General features: G+C 44.7%; 1 protein-coding gene across 4 annotated transcripts in view; it reads left to right on the plus strand.

Annotated features, from left to right (window-relative positions):
- Positions 1-27926, plus strand: part of abcg4a (ATP binding cassette subfamily G member 4a) — a 148781-nt gene that overhangs the window by 97578 nt on the left and 23277 nt on the right. For all 4 annotated transcript variants that reach the window (XM_043676571.2, XM_043676572.2, XM_043676573.2 and 1 more), the window contains exons 5-7: positions 7160-7210; positions 10332-10477; positions 13817-13940. In XM_043676571.2, coding sequence (XP_043532506.1) covers positions 7160-7210; positions 10332-10477; positions 13817-13940 — 321 coding nt within the window. The remainder of the gene's footprint in view (positions 1-7159; positions 7211-10331; positions 10478-13816; positions 13941-27926) is intronic.

Consider the following 27926-nt stretch of genomic DNA (forward strand, 5'->3'; position numbering starts at 1 on the left):
ACTGTGTCATTGTGCACTCCTTGGTTGGCTGATCTGGGAAATGGTTCACTGGGCAACATTTAAAACTATGGCTGGCTGATGGCTTTTGATGCCCTTCATGATGAGTAGGGACTTCTTTTTTATTCACACGTGGAACTTGGTCATCGCTGCTTGGGCCAGCATTTATTGCCCGAGTTGTCCTGGAGAAGGTGGTGGTGAGCTGCCCTCTTGAACCGCTGCAGTCTGTTTGGTGTAGGTAGATCCACAATGCCCTAAGGGAAAGAATTTGATCCAATCGCAGTGAAGGAATGGTGATACGTTTCCAAATCAAGATGGTGAATGCCTTGGAGAGGAACTTGCAGGGCGTGATGTTCCCATATGTCAGGTGGAAGTGTACGTGGGTTCGGAAGATGCTGTCTGTGGAGCCTTGGTAAATTTCTGCAGTGCCTATTATAGGTGGTACACACTGCTGCTACAGAATGTGTTGGCAGAGGGAGTGGATGTCTGTGAAAATGTTTGTGAAAGAGATCAGCGTGTGAGTATTCAGCCTACCGTGCTTGCATACCCACCTGCTGGTTTTGTTTCCTCACACCGTTGTTTGCCAGTTTCACAGGAATAATTAGTTTTGAAGGTGAACCAGAACAAGCAGTGGCGTGTTGAAATGAAACCCCTGCTTTTACAAATTTTTCAAAGATTAAAAGGGAAAGAATGCACAGTCTGAGCAGGACACAAAGGAACTCGAGTAAATCCTCCAGCAAGGAGCTACTGGGTGGGAAAAAAATACAAAGCCAGTTGAAACCTGAGCTCCAGATCCTCTTGCACTCCTGATCGGACGTCAAGCACTTAAAGTTGAATAGTTCACAAGCAACAGGGCTGCATCATGATTCATGTTCAGTTGCACAAGGTCAGCCAAATGTCCTACATGTAAGCTGCATCTTTGCACGTGTGTCAACTTGCTCTGTTTGACCTGCCTCCTTTCTGAGGCTAAAAATGATGGGCTTTGGTGTGTATTCTCAGCTCACACTGGTTGCATTTTGAAATTGGTGCCATAATCTCAGAACCAAGGAGTGTGGCACAGGTAAAGCACAGCCAGTCAGGCAGCATCCGCGGAGCAATAGAGTCAATGTTTCGGGCATAAGCCCTTCATCAGGAATGCGGTGGGCGCGGGCGGGGGTGGTGGTGGGAAGGGGGCTGAGAGATAAATAGGGTGGGGCCGGGGGGGGGGGGGGGGGGAGGTAACTGGGAAAGTGATAGGTGGATGAAGGTGGAGGGTGACGGTGATAGGTCGGCAGGGAGGGTGGAGCGGATAGATGGGAAGGAAGATGGACAGGTAGGACAGTTCAAGAGGGTAGTGCCAAGTTGGGTGGTTGGATCTGGGATGAGGTGGGGGAGGGGAGATGAGGAAACTGGTGAAGTTGATGTTGATGCTGTGTGGTTGGAGGGTCCTAAGGTGGAAGATGAAGTGCCTCTTATTTATCTCTCAGTCCCCTTCCCATCACCACACACCCCCAACACACACACACATGCACCACACTCTCGTATCTGCAGTTTTCACTTTCTATCAGAGACTGGGTCCAGTCTGCTTGCTCTGGGGAGGTTGAAGGATGTATTTCGCTGCATGGACTCTCCATCTTGGTCAACATTCCTCCCTCAACCAACTCCAAAAAATAGCAATTATTTGTTGCTGCTGATCTCTGGTCATACTGTGTTTGGCTGTAATGTAACTGGTTTTTCTTCATTTCTCTATTCTGTAACTAAGGATTGTACCCGGGTACCTTTGTATCTAAGAGGGTGCTGTCAGTGGCAATTTATAATCTTTTCACTTCATTATACATGACAATAAAGCTGGTTCAGTTTAATTCAAGGTGATCCCTTACATTTGAACTCCTAATTCTGGGTCTAACACACTTCACTCAAGGCATCCCTCACTCTGCTAACTGCCAATGAAGCAAGCTCAGCCTGGCCAAATTTCCTCATCGGACAACCCACTCATTCCAGGTGTCAGTCTAGTAAATAAAAACCAAAAGAACTGCGGATGCTGTGAATCAGAAACAAAATCAGAAGTTGCTGGAAAAGCCCAGCAGGTTTGGCAGCATCTATGGAGAGAAGTCGAAGTTAACATTTCGGGTCTGGTGACCCTTTAACTCTGATTTCTCTTCACAGATGCTGCCAGACCTGCTGAGCTTTTCCAGCAATTTCTGTTTCTGTAACAGTCTAATAAACCTCCTCCACACATTGTCATCCTTCCTTAAACATGGAGATCAAAACAGCACAAGGTTTTCAAGATGTGGCCTCACCCAATGTGTAACACCTCGCCCTGTGTAACGGAAATTTTACTTCTATGTTTAATTCCTCGCCTAATGAAGGACAGCAAACCCATTAGCCTTCTTCATTAAATCTTTTCAATCCATCTTTTCCATCTCATGCACACTATCACATCTCAGCTATTACTGTGTTGGATTCCAGAACTTTCTCAGCTGAAGGAAATCAATTGACATTGTCAGGAGCTTTGGAAATGCCAGCGTAAGAAAACCCAAGTGTTCTGATGTGAGAGAACACAGATTATTGATGAAAGAAACAAAGGTAGAAGTGATTGACCACTGAATAATTGCATTGGATGAAGCTGCAATTGAATTAAAGGAGTTCTGGTTACTTCTTAAAAAAGCAGAGAGAAAAAAAAAATCACTGCCTGTACCTCATGTGGTGTCTGTTCTCTGACAGACTGAAATGGCTAGAGCTGAGATGATTTTTCTAATGTGCGCTGCCATACATAGCAGCAGAGAGTTTTAAATGCCAGTGCTTTTGTTTAATTCCGATTTAAAGAACAAAGCCAGTAATCTGATTTCCATATTGCAAATCACCCACCTGATTTTCCTCAGAGAAATATAGAAACTCAGAGTGGGGGAGTAGGCCATTCAGCCCTTCGTGCCTGTTCCACCATTCAATATCATCATGGCTGACCATCCAAATCAGTACCCAGTTCCTGCTTTCTCTCCAGACCCTTTGTTCCCTTTAGACCTAGCTACTAAGGTGGCATGATGTCTCAGTGGGTTAGCACTGCTGCCTCACAGCGCCAGGGACCCAAGTTTTATTCCAACCTTGTTCCAACTCTGTGGAGTTTGCACATGCTCCCTATGTCTGTGTGGGTTACCTCGGGTGCTCTGGTTTCCTCCCACGGTCCAAAGATGTGCAGGTCAGGTGGATTGGCCATAGGAAACGCAGAGATGTGATGGGTCTGGGTGGGATGCTTTTCAGAGGGTCAGTGCAGACATGATGAGCTGAATGGCCTCTACATGCACTGTAGGGATTGTATGAACTATATCTAGCTCTCCCTTAAAAAAAATTCTATGTTTTGGCCTGTATTGTGATCTGTAGCTGAAATTCTACAGGTTTAGTTTTCTCGAAGTATCTTATCGAATTGCTTCATCCGCCTCCTTTGGTAGTATGTCCCACATTCTAACCACAGGTCACAAACATTCTCCTGCTAGAATCATGAGTAAATATTTTAGACTTATGCTTGTTTAATCTAATTTATCTATTGTTTCAGTCCATTTATGGTTTATCCCTTTGCCTTATTTTTCTTTTGTTCTTCTTATGGGATGTGTGTGTCACTGGCAAGGCCACTGTTTGTCAACCTTCCAGAATTGCCCTTGCAAAGAGATTTCAGAAAATAAAAAATGCTGGAGATCACAGCGGGTCATGCAGCATCTGTGGAGAGAGAACAAGCTAATGTTCCGAATCTAGATGACTCTTCATCAGGGCTGAAATGGAGTGTGCAGGGGGCAGCATTGGTACAACAGTATCAGGGATGTGGGGGGTGGAGCGGGGGGGGGGAAAGTGTTGAGGGAGAGAGGATGTTGATAGTTCCGATTAAGTGACCACAATGTGAAAATGGCAGAACAATGGTGTGTCTAACTGCCAGGATAGAAAGAGACAGCAGAACTGCAGATGCTGGAATCCAATGTAGACAGGCAGGAGGCTGGAAGAACACAGCAAGCCAGGCAGCATCAGAAGGTGGAGAAGTCGACGTTTTGGGTTTAACCCTTCTTCAGGACTGAACAGACAGGTGGGGTGGGGTGTGACGCAAGATGGTGGAGAGGACACGGTGACAGAGAATGTATCAAGGAAAGCTGAAACAAAGGGAAGAAATGGGAGTTGGTCCCATTGAAGGTGTTGAACTCAATATTAAGTCCAGAAGGCTGTAAGGAGCCTGGTCTGAAGGTGAGATGTTGTTTCTCCAGTTTGTGCTGTGACTCACTGGGACACTGCAGCATGCCGAGGACAGACATGTGGGTATGCGAGCAGGACACTGTGTTAAAATGACCGGCTACGGGAAGGTCAGGGTCCTGCTCGCACACGGACCAGGGGTGTTGCGCAGAGTGGTCACCCAGGCTGCATGTGGTTTCTCTAGTGTAGAGTAGACGCCATCTGCAAATTCCACCATCTGCTGTTGGAGGGGTTTGGACCTGCGTCTTCAGAGTATTGATGGGCCCCTCTGGATTCCATTAACCCCATGTGACCATCTTCCCCTCATTAAGAACCTAGCTTCTCATATAAATGACATTATCAAGAGCTGACACTTTCTCTGAAGATATCCTCAGTTACAGTTCAGCTCTGGTAACTCCAGTGTCTAAACCTCCAGAGACTGGACCAGTAAGGACAGAATTCAATGCAAATGATCACCACATAACTCACCTGGCAGTGAAATCACCCTTGACAACAAATCGACATGTTCCTCAATGGATGTGAATTTGCTCGCTGAGCTGGAAGGTTTGTTTTCAGACGTTTTGTCACCATGACAAGGTAACATCATCACTGAGAATCCCTGGTGAATTGCTGGTGGTGTGTCCTGCCTCTCTATTTATAGGTCTTGGTTTCTTAAGGTGGGTGATGTCATTTCCAGTGTTTCTTCAAGGGAAGGTGGATGGGATCTAAATCGATGTGTTTATTGATAGAGTTCTGGTTAGAATGCCAGGCCTCTAAGAATTCTCGTGCATGTCTTTGTTTAATATTCCTCAATGTTGTCTTCTTCTGAGTGAATGACCTGCTTACAAAATCTGTGGAATTGATTCAATTCTTCACTTTCTGGAAATTGCAATTTGTTGATTGGGACAATAGTTGTTGAAACCAGACAAGATCCGAACAAACAGTTTCAAACAACAAAGTCGGATCCCCAAGCGTTGTATAGTAGTTCCCTTTCTCAGAGAATCAGACAGAATGGAAGACCGTGAGAAATAGGAACAGGGATGGGACAATCAGTCCCTTGAGCCAGCACCAATATTCAGTGTAACTAGGGATGATCCGACTTTCCTCACATCTACTTCCCTGACGTGTCCCAAGGAATCCCTTGATTCCCCAACTGATTAAGAATCTATCTTGGCCTTAACTATACTCGAGGACTCTGCCCCCACAGCTCTCTGTGGCAAAGAGCTCCAAACACTCACAAACTTAATAGTAGAGGATTTCAACTTTCTCAATATTAACTGGAATAGACAAGGCAAACACCCAGGGCTTGCCTGGGATTGTGAACCCACTAGCTCTCACATACCAATGTGCGACAAGCCCGTAAGCAAGGATCGAACTCTGAGACCAACGAGCCACTAAGAGGCCCTTTGACCCATCAAGTCTGTACTGCAAAAGCTACACTATATCTACACTAGTCCCACTTTCCAGCCTTGGCTGTTATGACATTTCAAGTGCTCATCCATGTACTTCTGAAAAGTTGTCAGGTTAGTCACATCAACTACTCTCCCATGCAATGTGTCCCTTCCTGTCTTCCACCTAAATTATACCTCCTTGTTATTGACCCTTCGATTCCGGGGAAAAGTTACTTTCTATCTATCCTGCCCATGTCCTTCATAATCTTATACACATCTATTAGCTACCACCCCCTCCACCCCACCACCCCACCCAGCCTTCTCTGTTTCAAATAAAACAACCTGTTTGCGGAAGGATGTTGTGAAACTTGAAAGGGTTCAGAAAAGATTTATAAGGAAGTTGCCAGGGTTGGAGGGTTTGAGCTATAGGGAGAGGCTGAATAGGCTATTTTCCGTGGAGTGTCAGAAACTGAGAAATAACCTTATAAAGGTTTATAAAATTATAAGGGGCATGGATACAGTGAATAGCCAAGGTCTTTTCCCCAGGGTAGGGGAGTCCAAAACTAGAGGGCATAGGTTTAAGGTGAGAGGCAAAAGTTTTAAAAGGAACCTAAGGAGTATTTCTTTTACGCAGAGGGTGGTACGTGTACGTAATGAAGTGGTAGAGGTTGGTACAATTGCAATATTTAAAAGGCGTCTGAAGTATTGCGTACAGTTCTGGTCACTGCATTTTAGGAAGGATGTAGAAGCTTTGGAAAGGGTACAGAGGAGACTTACTAGGATATTCCCTGGTATGGAGGGAAGGTCTTACAAGGAAAGGCTGAGGGACCTGAGGCTGTTTTTGTGAGAGAGAAGAAGGTTGAGATGTGACTTAATAGAGACATACAAGATAATCAGAGGGTTAGATAGGGTGGACAATGAGACCCTTTTTTCTCAGATGGCAATAGCTAGCACAATGGGACATAGCTTTAAATTGAGGGGTGATAGATATAGGACAGATGTCAGAGGTAGTTTCTTTACTCAAAGAGTAGTAGGGGGCATGGAATGCCCTGTCTGCAACAGTAATAGATTCACCAACTTTAAGGGCATTTAAATGATCATTGTAATGTAATGAGCTGCGAGAGGAAGTGGTGGAGGCTGGTACAATTGCAACATTTAAAAGGCATCTGGAGTATTGCGTACAGTTCTGGTCACCACATTATAGAAAGGATGTGGATGAAAATGGAATAGTGTAGGATGGATAGTCTACGTCGGCGCAACATCGAGTGCCAAAGGGCCTGTACTGCGCTGTAGCATTCTATGTTCAATGGGTGGGGACATGACTGGGAAGGGTTGAGAGGGGTATGGGCCAAATGCTGGCAGATGGGACTTGATTAATTTAGAAAGTAGGTTGACATGGATGAGTTGGACTGAAGGGTCTGCTTCTGTGCTGTACATCTCTGTGACTCTATAACCTGAGATAATCCAGCGTGTCTCTGTCACTGACATGCTCCATCCCAGGCAATACCCAGGTGAACTTCCTCTGCAGCCCTTCCATTGCAATCACGTCCTTTTCTATTGAATTTATTCTTATTTTTTTATAGGTATCGGTGCACCTCAAGCTGAAGGAGAGATTAGAAGTTAAAAAGGAACTGGTGAGTCATCAACTCCTTTTGGTAATTTAATTTGAAATAGACTTGGCCTCAGGTTAGTTTGATCACACCAGTAGTGAAGCTGTTTGCACACATCTCTGAATAATGGATTGGAAAATTGAATTCAAGAAATGCGCAAATGTATTTTCACCAAAATAGACCTGCTAAATGTCAGAGGAGCTTCTAACCTGGATTGTTACTGTCTAATAATGCTGCAGCAAATTTCCAGTCCTATTCTGAGTCCCTGAAGTAGTTGGTAATGTTTTGGATGACAATGTCTTTTATTAATTAGTGCTCCTGTGAGAGAGCTCAGTGTGATGTGAGCACATATTGAAACCTTCCTGCAGCATTGTGTTCAGTCCTGGACACTGCATTTTAGAGAGGTTGTCAAAATCTTAGACCTGAATTGGAGCAGGGATGCAGGAGTTCAGTCACATCGAGTGACTAGCATTGTTGGTTCCTGAGGAAAGAGGGGCGAAAGGGAGATTGTACAGAGGTGTTCAAAATCCTGGATGGAGTAGTCGGAGTTGCCATAACGACAGAGCAGTCAGAGTTCCAGAGGACCATACGGCTGCTCTGTCACTAGATGGAGACAACTGGAGATGTTTAACCTGAGGCTCACCACACCTCAGGCAAGGCGAGAGACTGAGAAGGTGGGACCTTGCTTGTGAACTGAGCCGCTATGACATCACTCTGCATTCCAAACCAGCCACCCAGGGATAGGATAAATAACGGGAAACCATTTCCACTGACAGGAAGATGCGTACCCAGGGGACACCCATTTATAATAATATCCAGCTGCGCTTGCTGACACCAAGGGACAACGTTTCTTCTAAATATAGTTACAAACATCAATTAATGAGACCATTTTAATGGACCCATATATTAGGTCACATTAATAATGTTGAACAAAACAAGCTTTCTTTTAAGTTTCAAAAATCGTCTTAATATTGGAAGTGTACACTTGTGTAATCAGCAATAATCAGGATATGGAGGTGCCGATGTTGGATTGGGGTGGACAAAGTCAGAAGTCACACAACGCCTGGTTATAGTCCAACAGCTGTATTTGAAATCAGCGCTGCTGACTTCACCTGATGAAGGGACTATGCTCAGGAAAGCTTGAGATTTCACATCAATTTGTTGGAATATAACTTGGTGCCGTGTGACTTCTGACTTTGAGCAATGATCAGAAGTGTGTTAATTACAAAATCCAATTAATGGGATTATTTCACGACATCAGTGTAGTGTGCTAATAGTATTTTACAGTGACCACAGAAATAAAGTGAAGAAGTACAATTTTTCTTTTAGGGTAAAAGGGTAAAATGAGATTCTTTATGTGCAATGAATAAGTTTTTTGATCTGAACTGCACCATATCACAAGAAGATTCCAGTCAATTTATTAATTTTTCAATTCATTAATCGTTAATTTATCAATTTATTAAGAATTTCCAAAAGATAATCAGATTAAATACTAGGGAAATGTGATCCATTAGATAGCTCTAGCACAGCTTCAATGGGATGAATGGCCTCTTTCCATGTTATGCTGTTCTAAACTGGATGCACCCAACAAAAAAGGAATATTACATTGGCCTATATTCCTGATAATGACACATTCCCACTCATGAAAGCCAATGTTGGCATAATATTTCAGCTGCTTTTATATTGTCTAGAAATCTCAGAAGAGGAATTGTAAACCAATTCCTTTTCACTCTCTTGCGTTTTGTATTGCCCAGTGCCTATAGTGACCTGCAAGGTTACTGTGATCCTACTGTGAGGATGAAGATTTGGTCTTTGTTGCTGTAAAAGTGCAAAGCAATATTCTCAGAAAAATTCATTTTCATAGCATCTTTAACAATAATAGGATGTCCAAAGGGGCTTCATAGGAATTTTGTGAAGTTGAAGAAAAGACACTGGTGTAAAGAAATGGTGGGTATACTCAGTAGAATGTAGAAGAATGAGAAGGAATCTTATCGACGCATATAGAATTATGAAGAGAATAGATAAGAGAGAAGCAGGGAGGTTGTTTCTCTGGCAGGTGAAACTCGAATTAGAGGGCGTAGCTTCAAAATAAGGAAGAGCAGATTCAGGTTCACCCAAAGGGTTGTGAATCTGTGGAATTCCCTACCCAGTCATGCAGTTGAGGCTTCCTCGTTGAATGTTTTTAAGGCAAAGTTAGATAGATTTTTCAACAGTAAAGGAATTAAGGGTTATGGTGAATGGGTGGGTAAATGGAGCTGAGTCCATGAAAACATCAGCCATGATCTTATTTAATAGTGGAGCAGCCTCAATGGCCCAGATGGACTACTCCTGCTCCTGTTTCTCATTTTCTTACGTGGCATGAGGGCTGGTGAAGAAAAGCTTGGTCAAAGTGGTAGTTTAAGAGGTATTGTTAAAGCAAGAGAGAGAGGTGTCGGAATTTCAGAGCTAAGGGCATAGGTCACTGAATGCACGCCTGGCGACAGTGAGTGATCGATAGAGGGTGTGCAAGAGTTGGAGGTCTCAGAGGGCTGTCCGAGTTTACCGGGCGGATTTACGGAGTTTAGGAGAGGTCAGTTCTCAGAGAGGTTTGAGCACACATTTTAACATCAAAGCTTTGGGGTACTTACAGAAAAAAAGCACAACATCAATAAATAGCACTTAAAGAATCACTCAGGAGGGTAATTAGGAAATCTCCTAATTTTCCATGTAGTCAGGCAGCCTTTGGTGAGCCATAGCAGGAGGTTTCTGTTCTGATGACAGACTGGGGGAGACTCTTAGATACAGCTCATACTCAGGTGAGGGTTCGAATTATAGATTGACAAAACAGGTTTGTCTATGTTGAGGAATTCTGTCGATAGCTCAGGATTCCTCCAAAGTCCTCATAGTCTGTTACACAAGATGGGAATGGTTGTACTCTCAGTCTTGTGCCCACTCACAATCTTTCGGTTGTTAGTGTAGTAACAGTAAAAGAATGAGCTTACAATAAAAATGACAATGAGTCTGCCCACGAGTCAGTGAGGCTCAGGAGGTGATGTTTAATGGGAGTGAAGCTAATTGGCACAGTTCTGATGGGCTGAATGGCGTGTTTTTGTATGATCCTGTCACCACTGCTGCCTGCTTCTAACGCTTTGCCCCCTGTTTCAAGGTAAATGAAATCCTGACAGCCCTGGGTCTCCTCGACTGCTCAGACACGCGGACTCTCTCTCTGTCTGGTGGACAGCGCAAGCGGCTGGCCATCGCCCTGGAACTTGTCAACAATCCCCCTGTCATGTTCTTTGACGAGCCGACCAGGTAAGACGGAGGATGCGTCCCACTAACCTTGCGGGGTGGGTGGGGAGGCAGGGGTGGGATTGGGGACAGGCTACCTGAGGCAGCCAGCCATTCATAGAATTATAGAATCCCTGCAGTGTGGAAGCAGGCCATTCGGTCCACACCCTCCAAAGAGCATCCCACCCAGAGTCAACCCCCACCCCGTAACCCTGCAGTTCCCCTGGCTAATCAACCTCACCTCCACATCCCTGGACACCATGGGCAATTTCTCATGGCCTACCCACATACACTGTATACCTTTGGACTGGTTTGGAGTTGCATTCTTTGTTTAAAGCTCACTGCCTGTTCCATGTTTCTCCCTTCAGTCCCACTGGAAGGTTGAGTAAGTGCCAGCACTGACTCAGACAGCACACAGTGCCATGTCTGAACGTATCCCCCATGCCATTTGATTTATAGTGTAACCATGGTAACCCTAATGGGCAGTGTTGCAGGAGATGGTTAACTGCTCCTAGAGGGCACAGTGCCACAGAGCAGAGATGTTGATTTGTCACAGGTATTCTGAATAGTTAGAATCATAGAATCCCTACAGTGTGGAAACAGGCCCTTTGGCCCAACACGTCCAACCGACCCTCCGAAGAGTAATCCACCAGACCCTTTCCCCTACCCTATTATCCTATACCTATCCCTGACTAATGCACCTAACTGACACAGTACTGGACACTATGGGCAATTTAGGATGGCCAATTCATCTAACCTGCACGTCTTTGGATTGTGGGAAGAAACCGGGGTATCTGGAGGAAACCCACGCAGGCACGGGGAGAATGTGCAAACTCCACACAGACAGTCAGCCGAGATTGGAATCGAACCCAGGTCCCTGGTGCTGTGAGGCAGTGGTGCTAACCACTGAGCCACTGTGGTTAACAACAGCGTGCGTTTTTGTAGCACCTTTAACACTGCGAAATCTCCTGAGATGGCTTAATCAACATCTATCAACGAAAATTTGACATCAGGCCTCCGAAGGAGAATCCCCAGTGTGGCTGACACCAAAGGCCTGGTCAAAGGAGTTCGTCTCAAAGAGTGTCTTAAAGGGGCAGAGAGGTTTAGGGAAGTAATTACAGAACTTAAAGCTTTTTAAATGACTGTACCCATCATTAAAAACGAGGATGTACAAGAAACCAGAAGTGGAGTTATCCAAGATAGCTATAAAGGATTTTCAGAGGACAGGAGGGGAGATTCCGAAGCAAGGATACAAAGAATATTGAAGAGTGTGGTGTTGGAAAAGCACAACTGGTCAGGCAGCATCTGAGGAGCAGGAGAGTCGACGTTTCGAGCATAAGCTCATTCCTGATGAAGTGCTTATGCTTTAAATGTCGACTCTCCTGCTCCTCGAACACAGACTGAGCTGCTGTGCTTTCCCAGCAACACACTCTTCGACTCTGATCTCCAGCATCTGCAGTCCTCACTTTCTCCTACAAGAAATGTTGCACTGAAGGTGTTTCCCACATTAACCCATGCCTGAAAGATCTGTCCCTGTGTTACAAACAGTGTGGGAAGACTCAGTCCCAGATCAAAACTGTGAATGAGTCATCAGAGTTAATCTCTGCTGGCCCATCTGTCTCTTTCCATGTTATTGTTTCTCTGGCAATTTTCAACGAAAAAGTTTTGGACAGCAGCAGGAACGATCACTGTGCTGCTCAGCTCAAACAGAAGATAATCTCAGGAGGGCTTTACAAAGGAAAAATGCTCAAGGGGAGACAGGACAAAAATTAATACAAGCAGAATGATCAAAACCATGGTCAAAATGAAAAGACGGGCTTTTGAAGAACAATCACAGGAGGAGCATGGAATAAATTTCAAAGAGCCGGTTTCCTGGTGATTGAGCAGTCATGGGGGAACTGATAGTTTCGTTTCAGCTTCTGAAAGCTTTAAAATAAAGGTGAGGCTTAGGTCAGCAGGAACTTACATCTTGTTCAAGACTCTCCACCACCCTGTGCCTGGATTAGATTAGATTACATTACAGTGTGGAAATAGGCCCTTCGGCCCAACAAGTCCACACCGACCCGCCGAAGCGCAACCCACCCATACCCCTACATTTACCCCTTACCTAACACTACGGGCAATTTAGTATGGCCAATTCACCTGACCTGCACATCTTTGGACTGTGGGAGGAAACCGGAGCACCCGGAGGAAACCCACGCAGACACGGGGAGAACGTGCAAACTCCACACAGTCAGTCGCCTGAGTCGGGAATTGAACCTGGGTCTCTGGCGCTGTGAGGCAGCAGTGCTAACCACTGGGCCACCGTGGTTAGGGATGTTAGGGATGTCAGCAACAGGAAGGAGCAGGAGTGGCAAACCACAGATTGGCAGGAGATTGCTCTGGGTTGATGCTCCTGGTCTTTTGTGACCCTGATCCCATTACAAACACCAGATTAAGTCATTGTGTTGGACAGATCTTGAGCATTGCTGGAAAAAAGAATGTTTCCATCAGGACAGTTCTCAGGGGTTACGAGTTGAAGAGGCATGAGAGGAAAGAGGCAGTATTGATAAATTGATTACCACTAGCTCAGAAGCAGTTACAGTTTCATGTTTTGTTGTTGGGGATGGTGATTCGAGGAGGTGGGACAGAGGCATGATCCACTCAGGCCCTGAAGTGAGGAAGGGATGGTGAGTCAGGGATGGTTCTCGGGGTATGGAGGTCTAACCAATCTTAATGTCCCGTCACCAGGGCCATGGAGTTTCTCCAGCTTCCAGATATATAAATCAACTTCCCAAAATCCGTTTGACGTCATTGTTCAAAACAACATCCTATACCACCTTGAAGGGCAAGGGCAGCAGATACATGGGAACCCCTGTAAGGGCCTCTCCCAACCACTCACCACCCTGACTCGGAAATGTACTGCCGTTCTTTCACTGTCACTGGGTCAACATCCTGGAATTCCCTCCCTCAGGGCATTGTGGGAGTCCCTACCCTCCATGGAATGCTGTGGCTCCAAGAATGCAGCTCACCACCACCTTCTCAAGGGCAATTAGTGACATGCAGTATCGAGGAGGTGAGGCTTTTAATTCTCCGAGAGACTACGGACTGATTTGTGGGATGGAGGGAGATGGGATCATGGCATACCGAAGCCGACTGGCCATAAGCAGAAGGGAAGTCCTACTGGGAAGCAGGTGAGGCAGAGGGAATAGCGTGTTGTGGAAACTGGTGAGTGGGCAGTCAGTGACAGGTCTGAACCAGGGGCTATGCAGTGGGAGCAACAGGCATCGAAATAGCTGCTTGTGTTTACCATGATACCTATCAATGTAACTGTATTTCTGATATATCTGTGTGTGTGTCTCTCTCTGTCCCCCTCCACCGCAGTGGGTTAGATAGCGCCTCCTGTTTCCAGGTGGTATCACTGATGAAGTCACTCGCTCAAGGTGGGAGGACCATCATCTGCACCATCCATCAACCCAGCGCTAAGCTCTTTGAGATGTTCGATAAGGTACAGTCTCTTTTTAGTTCTTCATCAATCTTGATCAGATGGGCCAATAGGCAGATGGAGTTTAATTCAGATAAATGCGAGGTGTTGCATTTTGGGAAAGCAAATCTTAGCAGGGCTTATACACTTAATGGGAAGGTCCGAGGGAATGTTACTGAACAAAGAGACGTTGGAGTACAGGTTCATAGCTCCTTGAATGTGGAGTCGCAGGTAGATAGGATAGTGAAGAAGATGTTTGGTATACTTTCCTCTATTGGTCAGAGTATTGAGTACAGGAGTTGGGAGGTCATGTTGCGGCTGTACAGGACATTGGTTAGGCCACTTTGGAATATTGCGTGCAATTCTGGTCTCCTTTCTATCGGAAAGATGTTGTGAAACTTGAAAGGGTTCACAAAAGATTTACAAGGATGTTGCCAGGATTTGAGCTATAGGGAGAGGCTGAACCAGTTGGGGCTGTTTTCCCTGGAGTGTCAGAGGCTGAGGGGTGACCTTATAGAGGTTTACAAAATTATGAGGGGAATGGATAGGATAAATAGACCAAGTCTTTTCCCTGGGGTGGGGGAGTCCAGAACTAGAGGGCATAGGTTTAGGGTGAGAGGGGAAAGATATAAAAGAGACCTAAGGGGCAACTTTTTCACGCAGAGGGTGGTGTGTGTATGGAATGAGATGCCAGATGAAGTGGTGGAAGCTGGTACAATTGCAACATTTAAGAGGCATCTGGATGGGTATATGAATAAAAAGGGTTTGGAGGGATATGGGTCGGGTGCTGGCAGGTGGGACTAGATGGGTTGGGATATCTGGTCGGCATGGACGGGTTGGACTGAAGGGTCTGTTTCTGTGCTGTACATCTCTATGACTCTATTTGCTGCAGCAGAAGCCAGATTCTAATCTGTGAAGCATGTGGATCCCCATGTCCTAAATAACATCATGAATCATTACACTTTAATTCTTTTGGTTAATTGGATGTGTGTGGTCCTGACCAGCCCCCTCCCCAAGATTGAAGTGATGATCCTCGTACTTCACTCTCACAGCCTTCTTAATCTTTCCTGGTCAGTAGTCATAGGTAAACTGAGTTTGCGTTAATTTGTTCATGGAATATGGGAATCGCTGGTTTAATGCTCTTTCCCAGTTGCCTCTGAGAACATAAGAATATAACTAGAGGCAGACGCAGGCAATTCAGCCCCTCGAACCTGCTCTGTCATTTAATACACTCATGGTTGATGTCATGAGTGTTGGTGGTGAGCTGCCTTCTTGAACCACTACAGTCCTATCTTCCCTGATCCCACAAATCAGTCCATAGTCTCTAGGAGAATTAAAAGCTTCACCTCCTCAATACTTCCCATCGCTTGAACTCTGGGATATTGACTCAGCAACACTGGAAGAAACAGTGATATGATTCCAAGTCAGGCTGATGTGTTGTTTGGAGGGGGAGCTTTGATTTGGTAAGGTGTCTGCAGCCTTTGTTCTCCTGAGTGCTGGAGGTCAGTGGAAGGCGCTGGCAGAGGAATCTTAGTGAGTCAACCCAATGTACCCTGTTGGTGGTCCACACAACTGTAGGTGTTGGTGGAGGGAGTGAATCATACCAGAAAGTGCCCATTGAGCATACAGCTTGCTCCCAAACAGTGTGCAGACCCTTGAACACAGAAACAGGGGCAGGGGCTTCATGGTGTTGGGACTCAGTGTGGATGAAGCTTTAAAATTCATGGCTTCAGAGATCACCTTAGAACCCTAACTCCTCAGGAGCAGTTTTGAATGTGTGCAGGACTGTTAGGCAGGAGGGAATAGGCAAAGCCTTAATATAGCAGCCTTTTTAGAAACAGAATTAGGTTTCATTGTCACAGGTACTCAAATACAGGGATAATGAGTGTAGCAAAAGGTTTACAGTCACCATTTCCGATGCCATGTTAGGTATGGAGGTACCGAGGGACTGAATCTTTAGTATAAATCAGAAAAAAATAAAGAAATAAAGGTAAAAGTTCAGCATTACAATCCTAAAGTTCTAAAGCACAGAGTATGCGCTGGGCATCACTTTTAGGCCAGGAGTCCCTCGAGTCTGTGCAAATTCCACTCTCCGACACTGAATGGGTCGGAGGTTTGGAGGTAATTACAGAGATAAAGGGAAAGAAGGTAGACGAAGAAGAAGAAGAAAAAGGACAGAGCAGATGAGCTCCAGCTTAGAAGCCTACTCCACCGTTATCTTGTTTCTATCTCTTCCTGCATCTCATTCACCGTTCTGTTTTGTTTCCGGCCAGCCCAATCTCAGTTGTGTGCACAGCTCTCAGCCTCGGTGTCAAACCCAATTAAGTCTCACTGCTGTTGTCTTGGAAATAGACCTGTGTCAACACCGATGGCTGACTGCTGGTCTGATCTCACATTGAGGGAAGGCTGCTGTCCACCTCCATAGCCTTCCGAGGAGCTGCCTGCCCTAATTTGGCAAAACTGCAACAGCTCCCAAAATGGCTGCCACCTATCTCAGCTGCTGGATGCCAGCAGGCAGCCCTCACTTCCTGGAGATTGTTTACTCCTTTCATCTCCTGGCCGACTCAGCCATTTACATTGACTCATCTGTGGCTGGCTCATCTCCTGGAATTCATCTGAGAGTCCCCGCATTGCAAAGGCCATTGAACCCATCAGTCGATGCCAGTAGTGTTTTGTACACACAGCTCTCCTCCCACCCACTTTCATCTTACAATGTTATCTCACCCATTTTGGCACAACCCTCTATTCCTCTCTCCCTTGTATATTTATTCAGTGTCCCCTTAAATATATCTGTTACTTACCTTGACCGCCATCTGTGGTAACGAGTTCCGCATTGCAACCTGCCCTGGGTGACGAAGTTTGTGTTCAATTCCTGATTGGATCTATTTATTTACATATTAAACATGCAGGTCCTAGTTCTGGTATTCACTACAAGCGAAAATGTCTCTTGCACATCCATCCCCTTAAGCCCTTTCGTATCTTTGAAGACCTTTACCCTACCATTGCCTCCACATTCTCTATCCTTCTTCACCCAAAGGCTTGTGGGTCTGTGGAGTTGACTGCCCCGTGCCGCAGTTGATGCTACGTCATTGACTGCTTTTAAGGTGAAGATAGATTTTTGACCAATGAAGGAATGAATAGTTATGGTGAGCGGGTGGGTAAGTGGAGCTGAGTCCCTGAAAAGTTCCAGTCTCTTCAATCAAAAATAAAACAAACCCTTTGCCTTGCTGACAAAATGACTGCACGTAATTCTTGGTTACGTGTATTTAGTCATATTTATAATTTACTTTAGCAGGACTTTGATACTTTTCTCGATTTGGCAGTATTGTGGGCTCAAATAGATTAATCCAGACCATGCAAGGCAAGGATTTATAAAGTTGGGTGCATGCAGCAACCTGTACTAAATAATGTGAGCTTTGCCTACGATTGAGAATTTATTTTTTCACTTCTCTCCCTGGCTGAAGGTGCTGACTCACGTCAGGGTGCACTTTCAGTTGTCCATTTCTCATGTTTCAACCTCGATGATAAATAGTAGTTGGCAGTTCAACAATGGAAGGCATCACGGCCTGCCCTCATTTGTTGCCTGTATGTGTGCACTCACCAGCAAGAGTGACAAGATGATGAGCAGGAATCTTGTTGTTTCAGTGGCACCCTGCCTCAGACACCCCTTGAATCCAGTTTGTCATGTTCTGATAGTGGGTGCCCCCCTCCCTACACTGCTTGTAATGATCTGTTTTCACAGGCAGTGAATTTTAGACCTGGCACACATTATTTTGCCTTGGTGTTACAATAGGCCATAGGTATATCAGCAAGAAACCTTCATTCATCAACATTAAGATTAAAATTAATTCTTTAATTTTAGAGAGGTGTGTGATTGTGAGATGGAGTTTCCAAAAGTGTTAGTTTGTGCACAATGACAATTCAAATTCAGTTTTGAAAATCCATAAATCAGAGGGTGGAACTAGTAAAGTGATTCCACAACAGACGAATTAGCTAATAAAATGCAATGCTGTTGATTGTCAAACAAATCAACTGGTTCACGAATTCAGAAGGGGAGTACTGCGTGCAGTTTTGGTCTCCTTACTTGAGAAAGGATGTACTGGCACTGGAGGGGGTGCAGAGGAGGTTCACTAGGAGCTGAGAGGCTTTGGCTAACGAGGAGAGATTGAGTAGACTGGGACTATACTCATTGGGATTTAGAAGAGTGAGGAGGGATCTTATAGAAACCTATAAAATTATGAAGGGAAGGGATAAGATAGAAGCAGGGAGATTGTTTTCACTGATGGGTGAAACTATAACTAGGGGCATAGCCTCAAAATGAGGAATTAGCAGATTTAAGACTGAGTTGAAGAGGAACTTCTTCACTCAAACGATTGTAAATCTGTGGAATTTCTTCCCCACTGAAGCAATTGAGACTACCTCATCGAATATTTTTAAGGCAAAGATAGATTTTTGAACAGCAAGGGAATGAAGAGTTATGGTAAGCAAGCAGGTAAGTGCAGGAACAGCTCAGTCCATGAAAAGCTCAGCCATGATCTTATTGAATGGTGGAGCAGGTTCGATGGGCAAAGTTTCTGCTCCTATTTGGGGTGGCTCAGTGGTTAGCACTACTGCCTCACAGCACTAGGGACCCGGGTTCAATTCCATCCTTGGGTGACTGTCTGTGTGGAGTTTGCACATTCTCCCCGTGTCTGTGTGGGTGTGCTCCGGGTGCCCCGGTTTCCTCCTACAATTCAAAGATGTGCGGGTTAGGTGAATTGTCCATGCTAAATTGCCCATAGTGTTCGGGAATGTGTCGGTTAGCTGCATTAGTCAGGGGTAAATATAGAGTAATAGGGTAGGAGAATGGGTCAGGGTGGGTTACTCTTCAGAGGGTCGGTGTGGACTTGTTGGGCAGAAGGGCCTGTTTTACACACTGTAGGGATTATGTTCTATGATTCTAATAGAGTAGGAGAATGGGTCTGGGTGGGTTACTCTTCAGAGGGTCGGTGTGGACTTGTTGGGCAAACTGACCTGTTTCCACACTGTAGGATTCTAGTTCTTAAGTTCTTATGAGATCTTATTTATTCTAATCCGTATGTAACTCCAGTCCCATTCCAGTGAGGTTGACTCCTAACTGCCCTCTAAAGGTACATAACATGTGGAATGGAGGATTCTTAGAGGAAGGTTCACCCTCACCTTTCATGACATTTAATTATGGGATGGCCAATAATGGCTGGCCTTTGCTAATGATAGTCACATCCTGAGAAGACACAAAGTAGTGATGAGTGGGCCAATCATTTAGGAACATAAAGCTAGGAGCAGGAGTAGTCCATTCGGCCCTTCGAGCCTGGTCCACCATGTTCATGGCTGATCCACTGCTATATTCCTGCTTTCTCTTACTCCATTATTAACTAAAGATTTGTTAGTCTCCCCGAACACATTCAGTGATTTAGCTCCCACAGACTCCTGTAATAGAAAATTCCACAGCTTCTCTATCCTTTGAGTGAAGAAATCTTTCCTCACCTCAGTTCTAAATGGCCTGCCATATATCCTGAGACTGTGACACCCACTCACTGCTACTTTGTGTCATCTCAGGATGTGACTCCTCAACTGGGGGGAACATCCTCCCTACATCTTGTCTGTCTCACCCTAAAACGTTTCCATGAAATCCCATCTCATCTTTCTAAACTCTAGTTAATGCAGGACCAGTTGAACTAATCCCTCTTTGTCAGACAGTCTGCCATCTCATTATCAACCCAGTGAACTTCTGCGGCACTCCCGCTGTGACAAGTAAATCCTTTCTCAGATATGATGTGGAGGTGCCAGTGTTGGACTGGGGTAGACAAAGTTAAAAATCACAAAACACCAGGCTATAGTCCAACAGGATTATTTGGAAGTACTAACTTTCGGAGCGCTGCTCCTTCGTCAGGTAACTAGTGCGGAAGGACCATAAGACACAAAATTTCTAGCAAAAGATCACAGTGTCATGCAATTAAAACGATATATTGAACAAACCTAATCCACGTGTTAAGTCTTTCATCTTTTAGAATGGGTTGCAGGTTTCAATTCATTAACAAGTAAATTCCAGAACTTCTTTTAGTCACGTTCTCAAGATAACTTACGGTTCTATCAAAAAAGGTGACATCTCAGCTCTGTGCCACAAGATCCCCTCAACTGTGTCTCCATTCTGTTATGGGATCTTGCTGTGTGCAAACTGGTTGCTGCATTTGTCAACACGAGCACCACCTTGGAGCGCTCTATTGTCTGCGGAGTGATTTGAGCTGGTTCTGAGAAACATGACAGAATGGCAGTGTAAGCATCGTTTTGTGGTATGAAACCCCCTCGTCTATCGCTCCATAAAGAACACCACAATTTCCTTCCATACAGCATCCTGCCTCGTTCTGGCACAGAGTTAACACCATACCCTAACCATACAACCATCAAACATCCACAATGACACTTATCTGTCTCTGCAAAACGTGAGCAAAAAAAAAGACCTTTTAACTCAGCAATTGCTGGTGTTTTATCTGGCCACTTCCTTTGCATGTTTCCCCATCAAAGAAATGGAATCTGCATTTTTTTTTTTTAAAATCACACAAACTTCTTAAGGTAAAATAATTGGGACAGTTTCTGAAGAATTTGAGATGATTATTGGAGGGACATTTGTTCCTAAGGTTTTGGGTCTGTTGTGGACTTATTACGAGAGACCAATTGTCCTAATTCTCACTGTGGTATGCAATTTAGCACAGAGTGCACCAGGCAGATATTGGTCTTTTACAAAGATAGTCTAATACCTCCAATGTTTTTCTGCCTGGTGTTATTATATCTGATATTTATCGAAGAGGAGAGGAAGAAAGAATTTCTGTTCCACAGAATATTGAAGATTACTGCTTGGAGCTGCCTTCCCTTTCAGGACTTAATATCCCATCAGACTCTCTCAGTGCAGATATGGCACAGGGTTCAATGCAGAGTAAAGCTCCATCTACTCTTATAAACTGAAAGTAATGTGTCCTGTGCACTGTCCCCATCAAACACTCCCAGCACAGGTATAACACAGGGTTTGATACAGAGTAAAGCTGCCTCTACTCTTTTAAATTGAAAATTAAGTTTCATCAGCACCATCCCATCAAACGCACCCCGGGACAGAAACAACACGTAGAACAGAGCAGCCACAACCCCTTTAAACTAAAAGTAAGTGGAAAACAAAGCCACCTCTACTTTTTTAAACTGAGGTTAAAGCTCCCTCCAACACAGATTCTCATCAAATTCTCCCAGGATAGGGACAGCACGGTGTTAGATACAGAGTAAAGCTGACTCAATTCTTTTTAAACCAGAAGTAAAGCTCTCTCTGATCTCTTAAGCTGAAAGTAAAACTGCCTGTACACTCTCCCATCAAACACACCCTGGGCAGGTACGTACGGGAGATACATACAGAGTAAAGCTCCCTCAACAAAGTCTCCACCAAACACACTCAGGACAGGTACAGGTAATACTGTTAAATACAGAGTACAGTTCCCTTGATACTGTCCCCATCGAATACTCCCAGGACAGGGACAGAATGGAGTTAAATATAAAGTAAAGCTACCTCTACACCATCCCCAAGCAACACCCCCAGGACAGGTGCAGTAAAGCTTTCTCAACATTGTCACCATCAAACACTCCCAGCTTGATTTACTTTCCAACCCACACACAGATTGACCATGACCTGCCTGATGACAGCAGGAGCAACAGGTGTGTGTGTGTAGGGGATTCTCTCATCATGTGACTTGACACTCAGCTCGCTCTGGGTTTAGATAGATTAACAGTTTTGACGTTTAAACTCAGCCTGAGTTCATCGTGATTGGTTTATATTTTCATCATGACAAAACAGATAGAAAAAAAAATTAATGTTTGAATGCTGAATTTTCTACTTTGTAAAAGATTAGCAAAGTCAATTCCTTATGTTGTCATGTCAGTTTCTAGACTGATAACAGTATTAGGGCACAGTGAGGAAATCTACCTATATGTTCCCTGGAGCATCAGAGGCTGTGCAGTGACCTTATAGAGGTTTATAAAATCATGAGGGGCATGGATAGAGTGAATAGACAAGGTCTTTTCCCTGGGGTGGGAGAGTCCAGAATTAGAGGGCATAGGTTTAGGGTGAGAGGGGAAATATTTAAAAGGGACCTAAGGGGCAACGTTTTCACACAGAGGGTGGTGCGTGTTTGTGGAATGAGCTGCCAGAGGAAGTGGTGGAGGCTGGTACAAATGCAGTATTTAAAAGGCAGCTGGATGGGTAGATGAATCGGAAGAGTTTAGAGGGATATGGGTCAAGTGCTGGCAAATAGAACTAGATTAATTTAGGATATCTAGTTGGCATGAACAAGTTGGACTGAAACGTCTGTTTCCATGCTGTACATCCCTATGACTCTATTTTCACTGATTATTTATAGATTGGGTAACAGTTTAACCCAGACAATTTGTTTGCTCTTTGCATTTTGAGATAGAGTCATGGACTCAAACAGCACAGAAACAGATCCGTTAGTCCGACTAATTCATGCTGACCGTAATCCCAAACTAAATGAGTCCCACCTGCCTGCACTTGGCCCATATCCCTCTAAACCTTTCCTAATCATGGACTTATCTCAGTGTCTTTTAAACATTGTACCCACATATGCCACTTCCTCAGGAAGTTCATTCCACACATCAATGACACTCTGTTCAAAAATAATTTCCCCCATGTCTTTTTTAAATGTTTCTCCTCTCACCTTAAAAATATGCCTCATAGTCTTGAAATACCCCATCCTGGTTAAACACGCCTGCCATTCACTCAGTACATGCCCCGATTATTTTATAAACCTCTATGAGGTAACTCCTTGACCTCCAACGCTCCAGGGAAAAAGGTGCCAGCCTATCCAGTCCCTCATTATAACTCAAACCCCCTATTCCCGGCAATACCCTGGTGAATCTCATCTGAATCTTCTCCACCTTACTGAGTTCTGACTATGGATGAGGTGACAGCGCTGAAAAATGACAAAAGAACAAAAAGCAACAAGGAAAAGTGCAGCAGGATCAATCTTTGCAAATTTATTCATATCCTATCAGTAGGACCTCAGGTTTGATTATTATCAGCTACAAGCAAATCACAATTAAAATCAACAAAGGGACAATGATGCAACCATCTCAGGTGTACACTGTTGTGTTGACTGCCACCTCCTGTCCTATGATGGCATTGCAGGTCATGAAGTGTTCATCAGTAGGAGATTAAAAAATCACACAATACCAGGTTATACTCCAACAAGTTTACTTGGAAGCACACTAGCCTTCGGAGCGCCGCTCCTTCATCAGGTGGTTTCACCAGGTCACAACCACCTGATGAAGGAGCAGCGCTCCGAAAGCTAGTCCTTCCAGTTAAACCTGTTGGACTATAACCTGGTGTTGTGTGATTTTTAACTTTGTACAGCCCAGTCCAACACCAGCATCTCCAAATCATCAGTAGGAGAAAGTGAGGTCTGCAGATGCTGGAGATCAGAGTCGAGAGTTTGGTGTTAGAAAAACCCAGAAGGTCAGGCAGCTTCCGAGGAGCAGGAGAATCGATGTTTTGGGCCAGAGCAGCATATTCTCGAAAGTGTTCATCAGTGTTGAGTTTTTAACCCCCTCTCTTTTATTCCTTAAGTGTTTTCTTTACAAAATTAAAGTCTTCCCCTTTTCCTTAGAGTATGGACTAGATGCAATTTTTTTTTCTAAACACTGGAATCATCAGCAATTATGTACCACAAGCCTGCCATGCAACATCACCCCCCCCAAAACCACCCCACTCAAGTAAAGTTGACACTGATGGGAGCTTCCCTCTGTCTTTTGGCTGTGAAGGGATTTTGAAAAATTCAAACAGAAGCCTAACTGGAAAGATCCCAGGCAGCACAAAACCACGTACATTATAAGCTGGAAATGTGTTGCTGGAAAAGCGCAGCAGGTCAGGCAGCATCCAGGGAACAGGAGAATCGACGTTTCGGGCATAAGCCCTTCTTCAGGAATGGCCTGAAGAAGGGCTTATGCCCGAAACGTCGATTCTCCTGTTCCCTGGATGCTGCCTGACCTGCTGCGCTTTTCCAGCAACACATTTCCAGCTCTGATCTCCAGCATCTGCAGACCTCACTTTCTCCACGTACATTATAAAACAATTGACTTCAAAATATAAGGAGTAGATTGCATGGATATTCAACTTTGCTGCAACATCCCACAAATTAATCTACTGAACCTTCCCCACCCTGAATTCCTGTAGTACCAAAAACTCCACTGACCGCAAACGTGAACGTGTTCAATAACTGAGCCTCCACAGTCCTCTTGGGGTAGAAGATGAGAAAATCCCCAACAAATGTACAAAATTCTTGAAAGAATAGACAGGGTAGATGCAACTGAAATGCTCCCCCATATTGTGAAGTCTGGAACCAAGAGAAATAATTTATAAATAAGGGGAATGCTGCACAGGTATGGGATGAGAAGACTTTTGGAATTCTCTACCCGAGAGGGCTGTGGAAGTTCAGTCTATGAGTATGTTTAAGGGAGAGATTGATGGATTTCTGATTACCAATGGGATATAGAGCTATGAAGACTAGATGAGTAAAAGGCATGAAGTGTTCGATCAATCACAATTATGTTGAATGGTGGGGCTAGTCGATGGACCGAATGGCTCCTCCTGTTCCTATGTACGACCAAAAAAAAAATGTAAGCCACTCGGCCCTTTGAGCCCTCTGCTCCTTTTAACAAGATCATAGCTGATCTGATTTTAACCTCAACTCTACATTTCTGCATATCCTCCAATAATCGTCACCTCCTGGGTCGTCAAGAATCGATCTCCATCTGCCTTAAGATTCTGCATCTACGTTTGAGAAAGGGAATTTTAAAGACCACCCCCCCACCCCCCTCACTTTCTTGGAGAAAACAATAGTTTCCTCATCTCAGTCTTAAGGGGGCAATCCCTTACTTTCACACTATGACTTTTCCCAAGCTCTTGTGAAAAAATCCCTTGCCATCCCAGTCTTATATGGCCAGCTTGTTATCCTGCAGCTGTGGTCCAGAGGTTTCAGACTCCCCCTTTGGGGCTGAAATTCTACAAATTGTATGTGTTTCAATAAGATCACTCTTTGTTCCTCCAGTTAATCACTCGTCAGGACAGCTCTCTCATCCCAGGAATGAATCTCATGAATGTTAATTATAGAGTCATAGAGTCAAAGAGATGTGTAAACAGACACTTTGGTCCAACTCGTCCATGCCGACCAGATATCCCAACCCAATCCAGTCCCACCTACCAGCCTCTACCGCTTCCTCTGGCAGCTCATTCCATACACGTACCACCCTCTGCATGAAAAAGTTGCCCCTTAGGTCTCTTTTATATCTTTCCCCTCTCACCCTAAACCTATGCCCTCTAGTTCTGGACTCTCCCACTCCAGGGAAAATACCTTATCTATTTATCCTATCCATGTCCTTCAAGGTTTTATAAACCTCTAAAAGGTCACCCCTCACCCTCCAATGCTCCAGGAAAATAGTCCCAGCCTATTCAACCTGTCCCTATAGCTCAAATCCTCCAACCCTTACAGAGAGGTGAAAGTGTTGAATTAACTGGCCAAAGCAGGTTCGTCAAACAGCAAATTACTCATATTATCCAATGGAGAAAATCAAAGCTATCAGAGCATTAAATCAATGTTTTAACAGGCTTTGATAAACTATTGGGACGAAATGTGGACAAGTCACCAGCTCCTGATGGCCAGATCCAAGGGTTTTAACATAGAACATAGAACAGTCCAGCACAGTACAGGCCCTTCGGCCTTCGATATTGTGCTGACCTTTTATTCTACTTTGAGGTGAGACTCACCTACATACCCTTCATTGTACTATCTTCCATGTGCCTATCCAAGAGTCGCTTAAATGTCCCTAATGTATCTGACTCAGATTTCTCCAGTTTCCTCATTTCCCCTTCCCCCACCTTGTCTCAGTCCCAACCCTCGAACTCAGCACCACCTTCCTAACCTGCAATCTTCTTCCTGACCTCTCCGCCCCCACCCCCACTCTGGCCTATCACCCTCACCTTAACCTCCTTCCACCCTGCCCTGGGAAAAAGTATCTGCCTTTCCACTTTATATATACCTCTCAACAGCTTATATACCTCTATCAAGTCACCTCTCATCCTTCTTCACTCCAAGTAGAAGAGCCCTAACCTCCCACAACCTTTCTTCATAAGACATGCCCTCCAGTCCAGGCAGCGTCCTTGTAAATCTCCTCTGCACCCTCTCTAAAGCTTCTACATCCTCCCTATAATGAGGCGACCAGAACTGAGCACACTATTCCAAGTTTGGTCTAATGAGGGCTCTATAGAGCTGCAGCATAACATCGTGGCTCTTAAACTCAATCCCCCTACTAATGAAAGCCAACACAACATATGCCTTCTTAACAAGCCTAACAATCTGGATGGCAACTTTGAGGGATCTATGGACATGGACCCCAAGATCCCTCAGTTCCTCCACACTGCCAAGAATCTTGCCTTTAACCCTGTATTCTGCTTTCAAAGTTGACCTTCCAAAGTGAATGATTTCACCCTTGTCCAGGTTGAACTCCATCTGCCACTTATCAGTCCAACTCTGCATCCTGTAAAATGTTGCATTGCAACCTAGAACAGCCCTCCACACTATCCACCACTCCACCAACCTTCATGTCATCAGCAAACTTACTAACCAACCCTTCCACTTCCTCAACCAAGTCATTTATAAAAACCACAAAGAGCAGAGGTCCCAGAATCGATTCCCGTGGAACACCACTGGTCTCCGAGCTCCAGGCTGAATACTTTCCATCTCTGTTTTCTGTAGCCAGTTCTGTATCCAGACAGCCAGATTTCCCCGTACTCTATGCCTCCTTACTTTCTGAATGAGCCTACCATGGGGAACATTACCAACTGCCTTGCTAAAATCTATGTAAGGAAAAAGTGAGGACTGCAGATGCTGGAGATCAGAGCTGGAAATGTGTTGCTGGAAAAGCGCAGCAGGTCAGGCAGCATCCAAGGAGCAGGAGAATCGGTGTTTCGGGCATGAGCCCTTCTTCAGGGCTCATGCCCGAAACGTCGATTCTCCTGCTCCTTGGATGCTGCCTGACCTGCTGCACTTTTCCAGCAACACATTTTCAGCTAAAATCTATGTAACTCATACCCACTGCTCTACCTTTATCAACATGTTTTTCACATCCTCAAAGAATTCAATAAGGTTTGTGTGGCATGACCTGCCTCTTGCAAAACAATGCTAACTATCTCTGATCAAACTTTGGTTTTCCAAATATTCATAAATCTTGTCTCTCAGAATCCTCTCTAATACTTTGCCCACCACTGATGTAAGACTGACTGGTCTTTAATTCCCTGGATTATACTGGTTCCCTTTCTTGAACAAGGAAATAACATTTGCAATCTCCCATCATCTAATACTATTCCGGTGGACAGTGAGGATGCAAAGATCATTGCCAAAGGTGCAGCAATCTCTTCTCTCACTTCCTAGGGCATATCCCATCTGGCCCAAGGGATGTATGTATCCTTATATTTTTCAAAATTTTCAGTACATCCTCCTTCCTAACATCAAGCTGTTCCAGCATATCAGTCTACTTCGCGCTGTCCTCAGAAACGTCAAGGTTCCCTCTCAGAAGCAAAGTATTCATTAAGGACCTCCCATACTTCCTCTGACTCCAGACACAAGTTCCCTCCACATCCCTGATCGACCCTAGCCTCACTCTGGCCACCCTCTTGTTCCTCACATAAGTGAAAAATGCCTTCGTTTTTCTTAATCCTACTTGCTAAGGATTTTCCATGCCCCTTCTTGCTCTCCTGAGTCCATTAAAGGATGTGGCTGCAAAGATCGTGGAGGCATTGGTTGCAATATTCCAGACCTTATTGGATTCCGGTTGGGTTCCAGTAGATTGGATGGCCCTGTTCAAAAAGGAGGGAGACAGAAAGCAGGAAACTATAGATCAGCTCGCCTAACATCTGTTACTGATAAATGCTAGAGTCCATTATTA

This window comes from Chiloscyllium plagiosum, unplaced genomic scaffold (genome assembly GCF_037043375.1).
Source record: "Chiloscyllium plagiosum isolate Xiang-an unplaced genomic scaffold, Cpla_swu_hap1 HiC_scaffold_29, whole genome shotgun sequence".
NCBI classification, from domain to species: Eukaryota; Metazoa; Chordata; class Chondrichthyes; order Orectolobiformes; family Hemiscylliidae; genus Chiloscyllium; species Chiloscyllium plagiosum.